We start from the raw sequence: 19,606 nt of genomic DNA, 5'->3' as shown, positions 1-19,606 counted from the left end.
AACATGTTAACTTAAGTCAAAGATCAGCGTGTGAGTATGTGTGTGCGTGTTCATATATATGTGTTCATATTTGTTGTGCATTTATTTTGAGAACCTAGGGTTATTCTGTGGCTAGCGTGTTGGAGGGCAGATATATGAGAGAGGATATATATTCCATAGACTATTTCGATTGTCTTTAAGTTGTTTTAGTTTTGGTCTTATGGAGCCATTATTGCCTTGAGCAAAGTAGGCTGATGGAAAAGCTGACTTCTAGAGGACTTGTTCAGAAATTCAGTGCTGGGGAGAGAGTGCTTGAGTCTCTTTGCCTGATAGGCCATGTGTTCTCTATTCTGGAATGTGTTACCTCAAATGCTGAGAAGACTGATGGCCCATACAAGCTGGAACAGTTGAGGGAAAAAGAAAAAATAACACAGTGGGCAGGATGGTAGAGAGAGGCAGACTACCTCCCCACCCTCACCCCATCCCTATCACTGTGCTTAGATGAATTTCATGAATGTGTGTTTGCTCGTACAGCAGTGGAATAGATGTCTGCCTGCTCTTGTGTGGAGCCCAGTCCTGCTAGCCATAACGTCTGGTGAGCAGGGTTAGGGTCCATTCCATGCACAGGTCCTGCCTTGCTGGGTGATCTCCAGCCCATCTATTCACTTCCTTGTTAAGTTTTGCCATCCATCAAATGCAGAAGTCAACCCCGACCTCTCCCCCTACCGTGTCTCACAGAATGGTTGTACAAACCACTGAGAGAATCTGTGCTAAAGTTGAGTTTCTTGGGTGTAAGGCATCACAGAAAGCCATATTCTTTCCTACCCATAACCTCTCTGGATGGCATCATGTGTGAGTGAGAGGAGGAGGCTGCAGGACTGGGGTCCATTATGCGTGAGGAATGTTATGGTCTGTTACCCCAGGAGGAGGGGCACAGTGGGGTTAAATAATGTACCACCAACTCTCAATTAGTCAGTTCCAAGGAGGAGGAGGAAAGGGGGAGGAGCACAGGGAATTGAAAGCAAATAAGCTTGATTCTCATTTTAGCCATTGCTTTCAGCCTCTCCACCCATTCCTGACCCAGAGCCACCTTGAACCACCAAGGAGAGATGGACTGGAGCTTTCTTTGTTCTGCATAGGAGGAGTTCATGATTAGGGATAAAAAGCATAAGACATATGTAGTACATATTCATATTCTGGGTCATTCCACGCACTGACTAACAGAGAGTTGACAGTATTGTTTGTCTTGTAGTTCAATGGAACTTGTGTTCCAGTGCCATCCCCCTCACCCCTATCTCTCACCACTCGAGTATATGAGTTTTTCTATAAGTAGTAGAGCTCTGTGGGTGGGGGAAGGGGCAAGCAAGGTAGCTGTGTGGACTGAACACATTCTCATTTTGTCTCCTAAGCTGATCACTGGAGATTCCATCGTTAGTGCTGAGGCAGTATGGGATCACGTCACCATGGCCAACCGGGAGTTGGCATTTAAAGCTGGCGACGTCATCAAAGTCTTGGATGCTTCCAACAAGGATTGGTGGTGGGGCCAGATCGACGATGAGGAGGGATGGTTTCCTGCCAGCTTTGTGAGGGTGAGTGTCAGTCTTCACTCTCCTCTCCTATTTCCTTGGCTGCCTGTACCTGGCTTCCCCTTCACCAGCCTCTGTTCTCCTGTTTATTTCTCTCCTGGTGGCTTTTCTCATATTTTTTTTTCCTTTTTTTAAATTGTCTCATACAGAGAACCTGGGCTTCCTTTAATCTGTGCCCTTTTAATTTTTAGTCTTTTCCCTTGTCTCTTGTTTAACACCCCCACCCCACCACCTCCCACCTTTGTACAAATCACTTACCTTGTCTGGGTCTTGGTTTCCTCTTTTGGGGTTGGCCTTGGTGGTTTTTGAATAACTTTTTAACCCTATATTGCTGTGAACTTTTGTCTTTCTTATCTCTTTTTTTCTACTTTCTGTTTCTCATCTTTTTTATCCTTTCTTCTCGTAGTTTCTTCCCATCTCCTTCTCTTGCTCCTCTGCTCTTCTCCTCCTCTCCTTCCTGTCTACTTCATTGCCTCTCACACCCCTGTGTATTGTCACTGTGTGTTCAGATGTTAATATAAGAGTGTGAGCTCCCTGCCCCCCAGGGGCTGGAGCTTACTGATATCAGATTTTACTTTTTTCAAGAGAATCAAGTGGCTGGGATCTAAATGTGCCGGGGGTGGGAAGCAAGTGGCATGTAAGGTCTTGCAAGCCTTCTGCCTCTTTGACATTGTACCATGAAGAATCTGGCCCTTAACAGAGAGGCTCTTGGGAGGAATTTCTCAGCAGCTTTTGCTTTTTCTGGGTTACTGTAAAGGAAGTGATCCCAATGTGCTTATGACCTCAGGGTGCTATGGGGAAAGAACATTGGTTAGGTGTCTCAGCTCTTATTCTTTCTTGGAATTGTGAGCTGGAATCAGTTATTTGACTATTTTGAGCTCTGATTTTCCTCATCTGCACAATGGTCTTGACAGTTCTTTAATGCCAGGGCATGTCACAGTGAATGAGATAAAACATGCGAAAACTGCTTTGTGGCAAGACAAGTACTAAAGCCACATGAGGGTGTGTTATAACCATCCTTACTACAGCCTATCACATTTTGTTAGTTTCTCCTGTAAAATTAGGCTGAAGTCTTCTAGACCCCAAACAAAAGATCAGAAGGGCTAGCTCTAGGGCTCGTAGAGGTTGAAGGGCCTTAAGATTAGAATTATGGCAATGTGATATAAAGAAAGGAAGAGGACATTTGGAGTTAGAAAACTTAAGATACAGTTTTACTACCTTCTGGCTCTATAGCTTTTGGTAAGATTTTTAACTTCCCTGAGCCCTGATTTCCTCATCTGAAAAATAGGGATAACAGACTTTTTGTAAGGAATTAGATCATACATGCCAATAAGGTGTCTAGCACAGTGCTAGACAGATATTAGGAACTTAGCCAATGGTAACTTGTTTTGTCATAATTATAATAATCACCACCACCTTCTTAGCTCCAAGAAGGTCCATATATCAAGGCTTCCCTTGAGGTTGATAGAGGCCTCCTTCCTCAAGGCAAAAAATCCAGAAAGCATCGTTACCTGGTTGGGACAGTTTAGGTGAGGGCACTGCCTAGAAGCAGAGGAAGGGACAAAATTACCTCTCATTCCCTTCTATCATGAGAATCTTCTAATGAAATATCCAATCTTTTCTTCTCTTCTGTCAGAGTCTGCAAATGCCATCTGTGTCCCAGCTCATCTTTGCTGGTTAATGAATCAGTCCCAGGGATAGTCAGAAAAAGCATATCAATAACCACAGACCTTCAGGACTAATGTGAGGTCCTGTATGCATACAGCTGGTATGTCTTGTGCTTACAGACCTCCCTCTTTAAAAGAAGGATTAAACTGTACCCAATGATGATGTCACCCAAATCCAAATGCATTTCATTTTCAGGGAAATGTCACTTTTATAATAAATAGTAAATCCAAGGATGGGGGGAAATGATTGAGCAAGCCAGGATTGCTCAGGGAAGCAAATGACAGAGCCAGACTTCAGAATATCAGTGAGCGCCGTTAATGTCCCTAAGTCCGAGGCCAGGAGGAGTGTTCCTACAAGAACACAGCCCCAGCAGCCACTTGGTATAGAGTCTAGCCCAGGTGGTTCTCAACCCTGGCTATATAATAGAATCACTTCAGTAGCACAAAAAACAAGAAGAAGAACCCAGACAAACAAAAACACTAACACCCAGGCTCCAAGCTAGTAAAATAAGATCATTTGACTAAATTGGTGACTGACATGGTGCGGTATCTTCATTCCCTACCTGGAAGTCTCATTGCTGACATTTGAGCCCTAGGATGGATAATCAAGGTGTTTAGTGTGGTTCTGTTCAAGTTAGCCCTACCTGTTGTTACACATTAAAACCCAACCTGCAGTCTGGGAAACCCAGATTCTTGCCTCAGTTCTATTATTAGAATTGTAACTTGAGCAGCTTCCTATGCATCTTCAAATATCAGTTTTCTTCCTTGTAAAATGGGGACAATTCGGTCTTGTAAAAATGCTTTGTTACCTGTGATATGCTGGATACTTGTAAATACGAATTATGATACCATTTGGCCACTGTACAGGAACTTATCAGGTATATGTGTCTTCAACCTATTCACATCTGTCTCCTCTGTTGTTCAGAATTTCATACTTGTATGTGCTTGTGTGTGTGTGTACGCACGCGCTCAGGTTCTTTCCTTTCTGTACTGGGGACATGGCTTCACAAGAGCAATGTAGGAGCTGATATACCTTCCCAGTAGTAGGTAAGGTTAAATGAATTAAACTTGCTGAACATCAGTCCTCATATCTAGTTGTTGACATCTTCAGCTGTTTTCCTGGGCTGGTTTCCCTGCTAGGAGCTAAGGGTAAACTGCTAGGATATGATTGTGTCTCAACTCTCATGTCTGTGGTGGGCCTCCTTTTGTCTAATAGGCCCTAACTTCAAGTCATTCAGGCTCTTTTCCTTTGTCACTGTGCATAAAAGGAGGCTTTTTTTTTTCTGACTTTGGACCATGGCCTGAGGAGAGCTTGCTGCCTAATTAAGGGTAGGTTGTGAACAGGACACATTACAGCCTGTTACTGATGGGCTCATGTGACAAGGCATGGGTTTGGTCAGAAAGTAAAGAGCTTGCTGAGGTGTTATCAGGAGCTGGATATATACTTTTCTTGTTCTTTCAAATTCTTTATTTCTCTCATTTCTGGCCTGCTTGGAAGTACGGAAATGAAAGGATGATCTAAGCCAGTCATTAACATCATTTGTTGGTTTTCTACAGACCAAATATCATGGAAACCCAACTTTTCAAAGGAAAGCCCATTGTTCTAGAGTGTGACCTGGCTTTTATTTGTATTTTGTCTCATTTTGGCTGCAAAAAGAGATACTTGGGAAAAGCTTTTCACCTTTATGAAACCCTAGATTCACTGTAGATTTAGAACTGGAAAGACCCATCTTAGCCAAGAGTGGCCAACTTAGATGCTTACAGGGGCCAATTAAGTGAGTGAAGCAAATTGAGACAAGGGGTAAGTGGGCGCCTGCGTCCAATTGGGAAATCCATGCCCCATCTAAGGACAGCAAAAGTGACTTGGATGTTTCCCATCATTAGAGTGGGGTATAGTGGAGAGGAAAGCCCAGGGGGGCCAGATCTTCTAGTATTTCAAGAAAAGCCAGGAATTGGATTTTTATGTAAAACTCTTTATATTTAAAAATGTTAATGAGTAATTCATATTTTTAAAGAAGCACAGTGAGCATCAAACAGAACACATCTGTAGGATAAATTATCTCCCAAGGACCCAGCTTGTTGCCATTAGTCACCCTACCTCCACATTGTATAAATACTGAGGAGATATGGGCCCAGAATATGGAAATAACTTGCTTTCTCATGTAGGGAATTAGTGGCAAAGCCAGGACTTGAACCCAGGCCTCCTGAATCTTAAGACAACTTTACTAGACAGTCTTTGTCTAATAAGTTTAATGTCTTGGCTTCCTTTGGTATGTTTTCTGCCAAATTGTTTTTTTCCTGTGAATAGGTCATATGTTCCTGTTTTCTTGTAGACCTCGTAATTTTTTGTTGAAAACTTGGCATTTTGAATATTATAATGTGGTAACTCTAGAAATCAGATTTTCTTCTCTCCCCAGGGTTTGCTACTGTTGATTGTTGAGGGTTGCAGTTGTCCATTTGTTTAGTGACTTTTTCCAACTATTTTTGCAAGACTGTATTCTTGTTATATATGGTTGCTGAAGTCTCTGTTATTTTATCTCGTTGGTCAGCCAATAACCTGACATTTCCTTAAACATCTGGAGCCAAGAAGAAAAAACAATACTACTTTCCTGGTTTTTGCCGCTTGATTCTGAGCTGGGGTACTCACTTGAGACTGTGCCAGGTCATCAATTCTTTTGTCTCAGCCTTCTCCTCCTGTTTGTATGTAGATCACACATCCTCCAGAAATACAAGCCTATGGTCCTCTGAGGTTTTTTCTGAGCATGCGTCTGGTCCTGGGCATGCGTGTTACAGTGTGACTTCCCTGGTATGCATGATGGCCTTTATTCCCCAAAGAAACTTCCTTTTTCCCAAAGAAACTTCGTTTTTAGCTTCCTCCTTCTTGTGCTATTGCATCTGTTTGCTGTTTGTCCTGTCCACAATCCCTTGTCCCAAGTGGGCATGAGCAGTGTATGTCTTTAAATCTTTCAACAAAGGCAGCCACAGCCTGGAAAGCCTCTCCAGCCAGAGGTCAACCTCTGTGCTAGTCCCTCAGTGCCAAACAGGTCAAAAGGCGCAGCTAAAATATTGTAAAGAACAAGGTCATTATCTCCTGGCACCAGAAAGCCACACCAGGAATGTGGGCCACTGTCACTTCAGCCACTGGGGAATGAGGGATGGTAAGGGGATAAGCAAAAGTGCTTCAGTGCTCTATTACCGAATTTTTGCTGCCCTTTTCTGCGTTACGCAGTCCCCTGTAAGTTGCTGCAAGTTTTGGATTAGATTCTAGAGTTCTAAAACAATGGGTTCTATCATTCATTGCCAGTTTAAGGTTGTTTCAGTGGAAGAACTGATTCTTTGTGTGCCCTGCTCCACCACTTTTAGTGATGTTATCCCCTTCTGAATCTTAATCCTGTGCTTTCTGGCCTATAGCACAATCAGGAAAGGGCAGGCTTGGGCTGCTAACAAGACTGTTAACACTTGAGGACTTACCTTCCATTCCAGACTAAAGGCAATAGTGTTTTTGCTTTCTTTAGAGGAGTTTCAATATACCAACCCTTGTTTATCCATTCAAGCTTCAAAGTGTTCATAAGTCTCTAGTCTTAAACATTTATATCATTTATGTAGAAGGTCTTGCTTGTGGCTCTAGAGGTAGCACATTATAGGTTGTGAGTTTAGGCTGACATTAGCAGGGAGAATCTTTCTCCCTGGACCATGGCAATTTCTCTCCCCTGTACTAGAATTTCAAATGGCATTATGAGAACTAATTTGCATTCACAGAATCCATCTTAATGGCTTCTCACTATGCACATTTTTTGGATTACATCATCTAGTACATCATTCGGCTAATTGGGGGTTTTTTATTTTTTTCTTTTAATATGGAGACCTCTTCAGCTCAGAGAGATCCTTAAATGTAGCTGTTACATCACCCAGATGATTCCTCCAAATTAGGTAGGGCAGGTCACCCTCATAGAAATCCCATGTTGAAAGCAACTTTGAGAGTCATATAGCCTATCCCTCAGCCTCCAGGCAGGACCAGAGCTAAAATTACCCTGGGTTTTTGAGAACCTGGCCAACATCTGTAAACCAAGCTTGACCTACTCTGTTATTTCCAGCTACTAGCCCTTATGCTGTAGTGTGAGCCAATGTCTTGAAATATGTTGCTTTTTGCAATAGGAAGATGATATTTAAGAGTTGGCACCAGTAGGAGACATTCTGAATTGTTTTCTTGGCTTTGGGGCTTTCCAAGGCCCTATTGTTGACCCATAGCACGGATTTGTAACCTGGGTGGCTGCCTGAGTTGAGGCTATGATCTTGGGCCTGGCACCTGTTTTACTCTGTGTAATCAACCCCCCGGGTTCATTTGGGGATCAGCTTAGGCCTTCCTAGCATCATGTGTATACTGCCTTGGTGGTGTGATGACTTGAGAGGAGGACCATGACTGAGTACCTGGAGATGAGGTCTGTTTCTGTGGCTCTTTGTAAAGTACAAAATTTTTGGAAAATCATCATACTTGTATATATCTTTTTTCTTTTTTCATCAGTATATTTATCATTATGAGTAAGAGTGAAACCGCTTATCTTTATACGGCTCTAGTGCTATTAATATCTTCTCACCAGTATTTGCTGAGTCCTGAACAAAAGTGACTGTCTAGCGCTTAGCAACAGCCACCTCCTGGAGTGGTCTAGACAAGTGCTAAGGGTATCTGGCATCTTGAGAGGTCTGTTGTCCTCTATATTAGAGGGTCACTAAGGAAACGGTACTCAGAAGAGGGTGGGTCTCCTTTTTTTTAGTTTTCGGAGGTGAAAACTGACAGATAGCTCCCTACCTCTTCAGGCCACCAGTTATACCTCAGGACAGATCTGAAATAGTTTGTCCTTGTGTTGAACTAGAATCTGTCTTTCTGAAGCTTCTACTCATGGGAAGGGTGTAAATGTCCAAGAGAACTGGCTCTGGAGATAATCTTTCTGGATTAGAATCAGAGTCTTTCCATTTATTAGCAAAGTGACCATTGTGTGCTTCAGTGATCTCATCATTAAATTGAGGATATAACAGCACCTACCTCATTAAGTTGTCGGGAGAACTAAACAAAATACAGGAAGAGCACTGACAATGGGGTCTGACACATAGGAAACACTCAATAATAATACTGGTAATACTTGCAGCAAACTCTTAATATAAATAGTAGAAATAATATCCTCATTTCTCCCTGCTCCTCTCTCAAACCCTCTGGGAATATACTGACTCTCCACTCTGTCTGCAGCCCGTCAGAGATCTGAAACCTAAGACCAGGTCAGCCAAGCCTCTCCTGTCCTCCAGGCTTCTGAGCTTTCATCTTTTAACCATTATTTGGATGAATCAGCTTCTTGTTGCTGCTATGTGTGAGTGGCTAGACTGGGGCCATCTGGGCATGCAAGGCCCACTCCATTCAGCCACTTATATGAGTACACGGGCTACATGGAAGCCTGGACATGCTGACACTGCCAGGCTTTCAAGACTAATAGGAATTATATTACAACTAATGACCCTGCTGAACATGTAATTGGACAATGTTCTATCTTGGCTGTTCTGACCTCTAGCAACAGGCATAATAATGTTACTAGGGCCATACATCAGCAGTTAGTCTCCATTTATGAACAAATAAATGGTGGAACACTGTGTTATATGTAGGAACAAAGGAAAGGATTGAAAACCTTCTTTTTAAGATGTCCTGGGGAAAAGAGCCATAATAATAGACCTGCAAATTCTGCCCATTCGTCCAACTCTTTGTTTTGATAAGCTTATTAAGGTAGTACAGTTATTGACATTGCTGCTCAGTAGAGCTTGGCCCTGAATGCCATGTGTGGGATGGACTCATTCCCACATTTAGTTACATATAAAGTAAGCATAGCTTACTGTTAAGGGTACACTTAATAAAGATGCTATATATGGGACGGGGCCAGCAGTAGCCCTGAAAAACAGTACACAGATGAACTTGAATTTGGGGAAGGTCCTGGAAGTTCACTTTCCCTTGTGGGTTGGGATAGGCTGAGAGTGTGCAGTGGGTGAGGACCCTCCCAACTGAAAATATTGGGAGAAAGTCCAGCACAGTAGGTAGAGTGTAGCATCAGTAGGCAGCAGAAAGAGGGTGGCTTTGTTGTCATGACAAGTGACTGGTATTACTTGGTCCAACATCAGGTTGTTTGGTGTGCTTCAATAAGCAGGTAAAGCATGGTGACCAGGTATCCAGAGGCAGGGAGTATATAGTGAAAATGGTTTCTTAATTTGTAGAATTAAGGACTTAATAAAAATTCATTCACCCAACAGATGATTATCAAATGGCTACTGAGAAAATACAGAGGTACTCTAGACCTTCAGCCCATCCTGCAAGAGTCTGATAGTAGATATGAAAACTTATGCATAAGGGAGGTTATTTGCCTAAGCTCTGTTACTTTAGTAAAGTTCTTTCCCTTTGCCAAATCTCACTTTGCTCCTCTGAAAGGTGGAGGGGTTGGAACAGATATACTCCAAGAACTTTTCTAGCCCTTTCTCCATAATTTCTTTTTTTTTTTTCTTTGAGACAGGATCTTATGCTTTTGCCCAAGCTAGAAGTGTAGTGGCGTGATCATGGCTCGCTGTAGCCCCAAACTCCTGGGCCCAGGCAATCCTCCCACCTCAGCCTCCTGAATAGCTGGGACTACAGGCACCCGCCACCACACCCAGCTCATTTTTGTATTTCTTTGTAGATGCAGGATTTCACCATTTTGCTTAGGCTGATCTCAAACTCCTAGACTCAAACAGTCCACCTGCCTCAGCCTCCCAAAGTGCTAGGATTATAGGCGTGAGCCACCATCCCAGCAAATCTTTTTTTAGTTGAGGTAAAATAAACATAACATCAGCTTCCCCATTTCAATCATTTTAAGGTATACAATTCAATGCATTTGCAGTGTTGTACAACCATCACCACTATCTAGTTCCAGAACTTCTTTATCACCACAAAAAGAACTCCATACTCATTAGCACTCACACCTCATTCCTCTCTCCTCTCAGTCTGTAGACGGTATAATGTTTTGTACAAATGTTAGCAAGTAGAAAGTAGAGGATAGTTAGGGAAGGGATTAGATTCATAAGAAGTGAGGTCGGGAAGAGGCATATGACTTCAGTAGCTACAGGAGACTACATCAGCCTGGATACAGGCTGAAAGGAGTAAAAAACATAAGATAGATGTTGCGGGAAAAGCCTCAATAGAGAACAGGTGCCATCTAGGGCATTGGTACTATCCTGGAGGATCAGAAAGTAATTGAGACCTTGCCAGACTTGCCTTTAACTTGCTAGTAAATGGCATAGCCCAAACAAGATCGCATTCCAACTCCAAAGCCAGTGTTTTGCCACATCCACCATCCTGAAGTGGTTTTTTTTGTTTTTGTTTTTGTTTTTTCTAAATGTCTGTCAAATAATTGCAAGCTTTCCGGGGGATGAGTAACTCAGGTCGGCTTGATTTCAGCATTCTCCCTAGTGTGGCTTTCATAATGAAATCAGTACTTCTATATCTGAATAGCTTAAATAGAAGCCTTCTCTTTATTTTAGCTCAAACAGAAAGCAAATCAAAGGAAATACAGAAGAAATGAACTTCTAAAGGTCCTGGCAGAACACTCCTTTTGTGGCCACTTAACTGATTAACCTAAATTCTATCAAAGTCTAATCAGGATAATTCCATGAAAACCAATGAAAGAAGAAGACTTAGGGGTAGCGTGGAGTGTAGTTCATAGTTAGGGAAGGGATTAGATTCATTTTCTTGACTGGGAAGGAAGTTTTCTTGACTGGGAAGGAAGCTACGTTATCTGTGAAGGGTTTCCCTACACTCCAATCCACCCCCATTCTAGCTTGAGTTCTCACCTTAAGAAGCCTTGTCATGGGCAGAAATCATCAATACCTCCAGCCTCGACTAAATAAGTCTCCATTCGTTGGGAAGGGTTTTTGAGTCTAGTTGTCAAGGAGGTGGCATTTGGAGTATAAGAAATTTGGGACAATTGTGAAAGCAATTACAAAAGTACTTCCTAAAACTCTTCCCTGACTAGAAAGGACAGTGTTTCTCATATGTTGCTTCATTGTTCTAGGGGCAGATGATACCAACCTAGGGGATAATAACAAGAACAGCTAATATTTGACTCAGTGCTAGAAACTGTTTTACATGCATTACCTTGTTTAATCCTCACAACAGCCCCATGAGATAGATAGATATTATTCTATTTCAGAGATAAGGAAACTGAGGATCAGAAAAGTTAAAGTGGCTTACTCTGTGTTACTCCGAGGCAGTTGTAGAGCCAGGATTTGAAATCAGTCTCCTGAGTCTTCACCCTTTACAAACACTGTAATAGACTGTCTCTCCTAATTTTGGCCTAAGAGTCCGGAGACTGCTTCAATCCTGACTGCCACTTTGATGCATCCCCCTATCTGGCCTTGGATTTCTCATCTGGGAAATGTAAAGAAAAAGGTTTGCTTGCCTGCCTTACAGGGCTGTTTTGAAGTCCAAGTAAGAGAGTCTGTGGGAAGGCACTGTTCTTGAACTAGGTTTTCAGAGAAGCCAGGGACAAAAGAAGAATGATAGAAAAGAGTAGGGAAGGCCTTCGTGAAGAGGGAGTAGGGGGCAGGCATTAGAAGGATACAAGGTACAGAGGTGTGAATAAACAGAATGTGTTGGAATGAATGGAAAGGGTAGCTTGCCTGAGGCCACACGTCTGTTGAAGAGCAGTGAAGCTCAGTGGGTCAGGCCCATTTTAATGTGCTGATGGAAAGCCATGAATGCAAAAACAGGATATTCACACAGGTCTTTTCTTTTTCTCTTTTTGTCTGTTATATAACAAAAATTTTCATTGCTCTGGTTGAGCTCCTTATTTCTCATTGTGTCGGTGCTGGAGAGGGAGAACAATTTGTTAGCAGCCTTCTTATGATGATCCTTCATATAATTAGTGACAGTTATTAAATCTTCCCTTGAGGGGTAGAGGAGTAGTTTCTGTGCCTGACTGTACATACCATGCTGATTGTCTTTGTGCCAGGCAGGAATGCTAAGTGCTTCCTGGCATGCACTTTCAGGGATCCCTAAGCACTTCTGATCCTCCTGAAGGCTGAGACTGGGGCTCTAAAACAGGGTGTGTGTGTGTGTGTGTGTGTGTGTGTGTGTGTGTGTGTGTGTGAAGTGGGAGCTCTGCTTGCAACTAACCAGGTTCCTCTCAGTCCCTCACATTCACCTTTGTATCCACACCTCACCATTGCTTCACTGTGGTGGCAGAGAAAAGGCCTTTTGGTGACCTTTGTTATGGAAGAGTTCACGTTCCCTCCATACTCTCTCCTTTATCTGTGTTTTTCCCTTTTGTAGTATTTGCTGAGATTTTTGGCTGGCAACTTTATTCAGACAGAGACAGAGCTCATGATTAGAATTATCTTAAAAAGGAAAGGGCTGCCTTGGGAGACACTGGTCTCCTCATCACTCGTTGTGTTCAAGCTTATAGGCCGTGCAATTGCTGGCAGGGTATGTTGTCAAGGGAGTTTATGTATTGATTGGGGAGCAAGGAGTGGCATGGACTAGTCCACCTTCCATTTCCTTTATAAACTGATTCTATAGCTCTGAGAGTCTATTGTTCAATGAGACTGGCAATAATAACCCATCACCTTCTCAAAGGATGTCTTGCTTTTTACTCCTCTCTTGTTGACTAGATTTGGCCTTTGAAAATATCAAGGTGAGATTTAGACAATACCACTTACCCATTCTCTTCTTAGAAATGTTACACTGCTGGAGACAGGGCCGGCTGGCTTTCTAAGACACTCCTTGGGCCTTTATTGACTTTATGAAGGAATTACTGACTGGATATTATGGTAGTTTTCTTTTAGAACTACTGATCCATTTGCAGGGAGGGGCTACTAAAGATGTTGAAGAGGGTGTACCAAGGGCTGGGTAATAATCACTTTATCATATGGAACAATGGTGAGTCTGTTGGAATATTCATATAGGTATATAAATGCAAGGAGAGAGGTTGACAAGGATTTCACAGAAAATCCATAACCATGGTTTCCTCAGGAGAGGTAGAATATGGTTAGGATGGGGAACAGTCAGGGGAAATTTCACCTTATCTAGACAGTTTCAGCTTTTTATGTATCTATTTTTATAGAGATATAATTTCTATACCATAAAATTTACCATTTTAAAGTATACAGTTTAGTGGGTTTTAGTATATTCACAAAGCTCTATAACCGTCACCGTTGTCTAATTCTGGAACATATTTTAAAAATCATTTTTAATAGATAAAACTGTATATTTGGGGGATGTGATGTTGTGATATATATATATATGTATGTATACACATATTGTGGAACGATTAAACTAACATATCGTCACCTTGTATACTTATCATTTTTTGTAGTGAGAACATTTAAAATTGTACTTTCTTAGCAATTTTCCAATAATAATAGTATTCTATTATGTAAGTATGCTATATTTTGGTTTATCCATTCATCAATTAATGAACTTTTGGGTTGTTTCTACTTTTGGTTGTTATGTATAATGCTACTATGAACATTTGTGTACAAGAATTTGTGTGAGCGTGTGTTTTTATTTCTCTTGAGTACATACCTAGGAGTGGAATTGTTGTATCATATGGTAACTATATGCTTAACTTTTTGAGGAACTGCCAAAATGTTTTCCACAGCAGCTATACCATTTTACATTCCTGCCGGCAGTGCATGAGAGTTCCAATTTGTCCACATGCTCGTCAATACTTGTTATTGACCTTTTAAATTATTATAGCCATTCTAGGAAGTGTGAAGTGGTATCTTTTTATGGTTTTGGTTTGCATTTCTCAGATGGCTAACGATATTGAGCATCTTTTCATATATTTATTGGCCATTTATATGTCTTCTTTGGAGAAATGTCTATTCACATATTTTGCCCATTTTTAAGCGGGCTGTTACTTTATTGTTAAGTTATATATATTCTGAATACTACATCTTTATCAAATATATGATATGCAAATATTTTTTCCCATTACTGGGTTGTCTTTTCACTTTATTGATGGTATCATTTGTAGCACAAAGTTTTTAATTTTGATGAAGTCCGCTTTATTTTTGCTTGGTTGTTTGTGTTCTAGGTATCATATCTAAGAAACTATTGTCTAAGGTTACAGATTTTCCTCTATGTTTTCTTTGATGACTTTTATAATCTGATTCCATTCAGATATTTCATCCATTTTGATTTAATTTTTGTGTATAGTGTGAAGTAGGAGCCAAAGTTCATTCTCTTTCGTGTGGATATCCAGTTGTACCAGCACCATTTGTTGAAAAAACTATATTTTCCCCCTTGAATAATCTTGGCACCTTTGAAAAATATCAGTTCAGCATGAATGTAGGATATATTTCTGGACTCCTGGTTTTATTTCATTGATCTTTATATCTATTCTTGTGCCAGTCCCCCATTCTCTTGGTTATTGTAGGTTTGTAGTAAGTTTTGAAATCAGAAAGTATGAGTCCTCCAACTTTATTCTCCTTTTTCAAAATTGTTTTGGTTATCCTGGGTCCCTTGAAATTCCATATGAGTTTTAATACCAGTTTTTCAATTTTCTGCAGTCACCGGGTGAGACTTTGATATGTATTGTGTTGAATCTGAATTAATTGGAGGAGTATTGCTATATTAGCACCATTAAATCTTCCAATCCATGAATAGGAGAGGTTTTTCTATTTAGTTCTTCTTTACTTTCTTTCAGTAATGCCTTGCAGTTTTCATTGTATAAGATTGCACTTCTTTTGTTAAATTTATTCCTGTGTATTCTTTCTGTTCCTATTTAAATGTTATTGTTTTCTTAATTTAACTCTCAGATCATTCATTACTAGTATATAGAAACATGATTGATTTTTATATCCTGCAACATTGCTGAACTTATTTATTCATTATGACAGGTTTATTTTTTGGGGGATTCCATATGATTTCCTGTATATCACATTATATAATCTGTGACTAGAGATAGTTTTACTTCTTTCTGATGCAATGTCTTTTATTTCTTTTTCTTGTGCAATTGCTCTGGCTAGAACCTTCAGTATAAGGTTGAATAGAAGTGATGAAAGGGAATATCCTTGTCTTGTTCTTGATTGTAGGATGAAAGCCTTCAGTCTTTCGCCATTAAATATGGTATTAACTATGGATTTTTTATAAATGTTCATTATTATTTGGAGAAAAATTCCCTTCTATTTCTAGTTTGTTTAGTATTTTTGTTTTTAATCATGAAAGGGTGTTGGATTTTGCAAATGCTTTTTCTGTGCCTGTTGAGATGATCATCTGGGATTTTGTAACCTTACTTCACTAATATGGTGTAACTTACGTGGACTGATTTTCATATGTGAAGCAACCTTCCATTCCTGGAATCACATCTGGTAAGGTGGACAATTGGTTTTTAATATGTTGCTGGATTTGGTTTGCTAGTATTTTATTGAGGATTTCTATATTTCTGTTATTTAGAAGGGTTTGTAAAAGATTGATGTTAGTTATTTTTTAAATGTTTGGTACAATTCACCAGTGAAGCCATCTAGTCCTGAGATTTTTTGTTTGTTTGTTTGTTTTGTTTTGTTTTGTTTTGTTTTTTCCCCATGTGGGAAGTTTTCAGGATTGCATGAAATTATTCATTAAATCTTTTTCTTGTTATAGGTCTTCTCAGATTTTCTGTTTCTTCTTGAGTCAGTTTCTGTAGCTCGTGCCTTTCTAGGACTTTGTCCATGTCATCAGGTTATGTAATTTATTGGCATACAATTGTTCATAATATTCCCTTTAATTCTTATTTCTGTAGGACTGGTAGTAATATTTCTTTCATCCATGATTTTAATAATTTTAATCTATTTTTTTCTATTTTAACTTTTTGCAACGCAAATGTGTTCTTGTATAACGTATAATTTTAAAAATGAAAAAAATGGAAGGCACAAAATTAAAATGCATATTAAAGATGTGGGTATATTGCTGACTCCTTGGCTGTCTCTGTGGATATCAGTTTCTTTATTACGAAATTGAGAGGATGGATTACTGTTGCTAAAGTTTTTGAAAGCCTTTGGACTATAGTATTTCTGTGTTTGAGCACGGGATTAAAGGACATAGATGGGAGTATTTGTGGACGGAAAATAGACCAGTCTGGGAGGAGCCCAATACTCCTGAAGGAAGTAGTAGGAAGTAAGAGTGGAAATACAGATTAGAGTCAAATTATGGTAATATTTGAATGTCAGGGTGAGGGATTTGGACTTGCTTTATAATCAGTGGAGAGCTATTAAGGATTTTGGGTTGATGGGATTAGCCAATCAATGTGATAGTCAAGGAAATTGGTCTAATAGTGGTATGTGGGGAGGGTAAAATCTAGAGGATCACCCAGGGACTTGTTCAGGTATAAAACTATGAGAGCAATGACAGTGAAAATAGAAAAGGGAGCAATAAAGACCAGAGATTGTCTTCAGTTTGGAAAGCACTCCATGGTTTAGAAGGAGGAGGGAGGAGTGAGTTGTCTTGCTCATCTGCATGTCCTTCACAGTTAGTGGTTAGGCACAGAATAGGTCCAAAGTAAGTATTTGTTAAATTGAACTGCATTAATCAGCCTTGCTTCAGAGTTCAATGAAGGCTGGGGAAACCAGCCTTTAAGTACTCTAAGAGGACTTCCAGGACAGCCTTTCAACCTGGCAGGTTCTAGGCATTGTCCATCTTCTTACTTGTCACCCAGGCATCTATATGTGCTCATTGCAGCATTAATGAAGAAAAGGTACACATTAGCCTTCACAGATTGTTGGGCAGGGTTGATAAAGGCTCTCTTGTCTGATATTTCAACCAGGGCAGATAAGCTTATGGGCTGACCTGTGTCAATGCACTCTGACATACATGCAGACAAAGACCTTCCTCTGCACAGAACAGGGAAGCTCTCAAGAGCAGAGAACTTAGAGGTTAGACCAGAAAGTCTTATCATTAGGCCCAGGGGATGTTTTGTGGGAACCTGGGATCAGGAGAAAAACAGTTAGACCTTATGTGCCACCTTGTTCTAGGCTAAGAAACATCTTCCCTCAAATGTCAGCTCTATAAAGGGCAGTGATTTCTTTTTTATTTGCTGTTGTATCCCTAATATCTGGCACATTATCGGCACTTAGCATAGATTTAATGAATGAATGAATCTGTTAGTAGTTCTTTGCAGTGAAAGCAGCATCTTAACCTAAGGAATGGGCTTCTGGGGTTGTTGCAGTAGAATAGATGAAGATGTCTTCTCCGAAGCTCCTTATGAAGGACCCTGCTACACAGGCCTTTAGTTATAACCAGAAGGGACTTCTCTACCAAATTCTTTATAAGGAATCTGTTTTCACTTGGCTGCAGTTGCCTTCGTCTTTTCTTATTGTTATTTGGAACGATAGTGTCATGGTGTATAGCTTGAACCTAAATGTGGTTCTGTTTCTGCCTTTGCATCTGCTCCCCCTTCCTTCATATCCTGTCTTCCTTCCCACTAGAATTGTTCAAAATTTTCATCTTATTCCAGCTATCCAAAAGCCAACATTTGGACCTGACTTTTCTTAAACTCCTAAGAAGAAAATAAATGATTCTTATTCTTTAAAGGCCTGCCTATGTTACCCTTTCCATAGCAGGGCTTAGCTTGCTTTGTGAGAAGCAGGGAAAAGCTAATGGATTATTAAGAGGGTGAGGTTTTCATTGTTACAAGTAGACAGCATCATGTATATGAGATGTTTGTTTCAGTGCCTTAAATCACTTTTTTTTTGCCCAGGTTCATTCTTTTGAATAATTATCTCTCATATTGCCTGTTGATTGCATTAAAGGACAGCTATTAGCATATTGAAGACACAAAGCTGACCTTTTAGAAGCTGGAAAGAGATTTATAATGGAGCACTTGCAGAGGGTGATAGGTTTTGGATAGAGATACATTTTGCAAATTTGGCTGTGTATACAAAATACATAAAAACAGAGTGAGCTCTATTTACTTTGGCCTGTGACAATTTAGTGAGATATATGCTGGTGACATCTCTAAGTTCACTGAGTGGTAATCATGCCCCCTCACCTCCTATGAGAGAAAGAAAGAGGAAAGAATATACAGAGTTGGGAAGTAACTACCGTCCTTCTAGTTCTATCCCAAAGCCTCTTCCTCCCGAATGATTACCCACTAAAAGGCTTTTCTGATGGCAGAAATAGGGATGCATCTAAATTGTGTGATCTCAGCTTCTTGAGGCAGGAATGTGAAAAAAGCTGGGGTTTAAGGAAGGAAAATATGGAAAATATGGAGAATTGATTAAACCTGTTGAGACAACTGGCAAGCTCTTTGCTTATTACCCCTGACAAATTTTGTCACTCTGCCAAGTGGGCCCACCCTTCTTTTGCTTCCTGCCCCCATGGTTTCCGCAATTCCTAGGACTGTGGGGGGTGGTGGGAAGGTCCATCTTCTTGATTTTCCGTCAAAGTCATCTAGAAGATCCAGAGACATCTCACTCGGCCATCCCAAAGGTTTTTTTTTTTTTTTTTTTTTTTTTTTAGCTTCCCACTGCCTTCATGATTTAGAATGAACAGTCTCAACTGTTACCGAATTCATCAGTTTCTGATGATTCTAATAATTGTCTGTCCACCTTGGCCCAAGCCCTTTCCTTTTCTTTTCCTGTCTTCCTTAGAACCAGGGGCACAAAGGTTCTAGCACAGTGTTTAAGAGCACATGTACCCTAGAAGTTAAAGTATAATAAAAAAGAAAAAAAAAAGAGCATAGGCTCTAGAGACAGACAGACTGGCTCCTATCCCAGCTCCTCTGATTCCTGTGTGACTTGGGATAGATTACTTAACTTCTCTGAGCCTCAGTCTCCTCTTCTGTGAAATGGTAGTAATAGTGGTACCTATCTAGCAGGGCTGAATACAGTATATTGCAGGCTCTTAACACAGTGAATGGTGTATAGTTGGTGCCAATTAATAGCTATTGCTAGTATGTGATGGGTAAATATTCTCCCATCCCCATCCCAATCTTGAAGAGGTAGAGATCTTTGCATGTTCAAGGCATTTTACAGTCAAATTTTGATGATTATTTTTATGTCCTATCGCAGAAATCAGCACTGAACTTTGTTTTCAAGACACCCATTCTAGTATTTAACTTTGGTCTCTATACTTGCAGGTGCATAAATGCTGTGTTTTGTCAGCAATCCAGCTGTGGCACTCAAGATGTATAGCTTAACCTTTTAAAAAATCCAGTTGTGCTACCTAGATGTGCTCCAGCATGAATGAATGTAGTCCCTCCACTCTATTTAAAGATAGGTCACCAGAGACCTAGAGAAGATTAAACCCATGCCCAGGGCAAAAAGTCACCCTAGAGCCAGGTTTGGAATTCTACTTGCAGAGGTCTCTGGTTGAAGGTTCTCTGAATACCTGAG

The 19,606-nt window shown here is 40.5% G+C and overlaps 2 protein-coding genes across 38 annotated transcripts in view; both read left to right on the top strand.

The window, feature by feature from the left end:
- Nucleotides 1–19,606, top strand: part of ARHGEF9 (Cdc42 guanine nucleotide exchange factor 9) — a 179,393-nt gene that overhangs the window by 85,860 nt on the left and 73,927 nt on the right. For 23 of the 36 annotated variants that reach the window (XM_074028836.1, XM_074028845.1, XM_045383994.2 and 20 more), the window contains one exon: nucleotides 1,389–1,568. The exons of the other annotated variants lie outside the window; for them this stretch is intronic. In XM_074028836.1, the coding sequence (XP_073884937.1) occupies nucleotides 1,443–1,568 (126 nt within the window). In that variant the 5' untranslated portion in view covers nucleotides 1,389–1,442. The remainder of the gene's footprint in view (nucleotides 1–1,388; nucleotides 1,569–19,606) is intronic. 36 annotated transcript variants of the gene reach the window in all.
- Nucleotides 1–19,606, top strand: part of LOC135969178 (uncharacterized) — a 122,362-nt gene that overhangs the window by 28,829 nt on the left and 73,927 nt on the right. The window contains exon 3 of one of the 2 annotated variants that reach the window (XM_074028850.1): nucleotides 1,389–1,568. The exons of the other annotated variant lie outside the window; for it this stretch is intronic. The gene's annotated coding sequence lies outside the window, so the exon portion shown is untranslated. The remainder of the gene's footprint in view (nucleotides 1–1,388; nucleotides 1,569–19,606) is intronic. 2 annotated transcript variants of the gene reach the window in all.

Source organism: Macaca fascicularis, chromosome X, assembly GCF_037993035.2.
Source record: "Macaca fascicularis isolate 582-1 chromosome X, T2T-MFA8v1.1".
Taxonomy (NCBI): Eukaryota; Metazoa; Chordata; class Mammalia; order Primates; family Cercopithecidae; genus Macaca; species Macaca fascicularis.
Note: the sequence above shows the minus strand (reverse complement) of the source record. Positions and strands in the feature narration are given on the sequence as shown.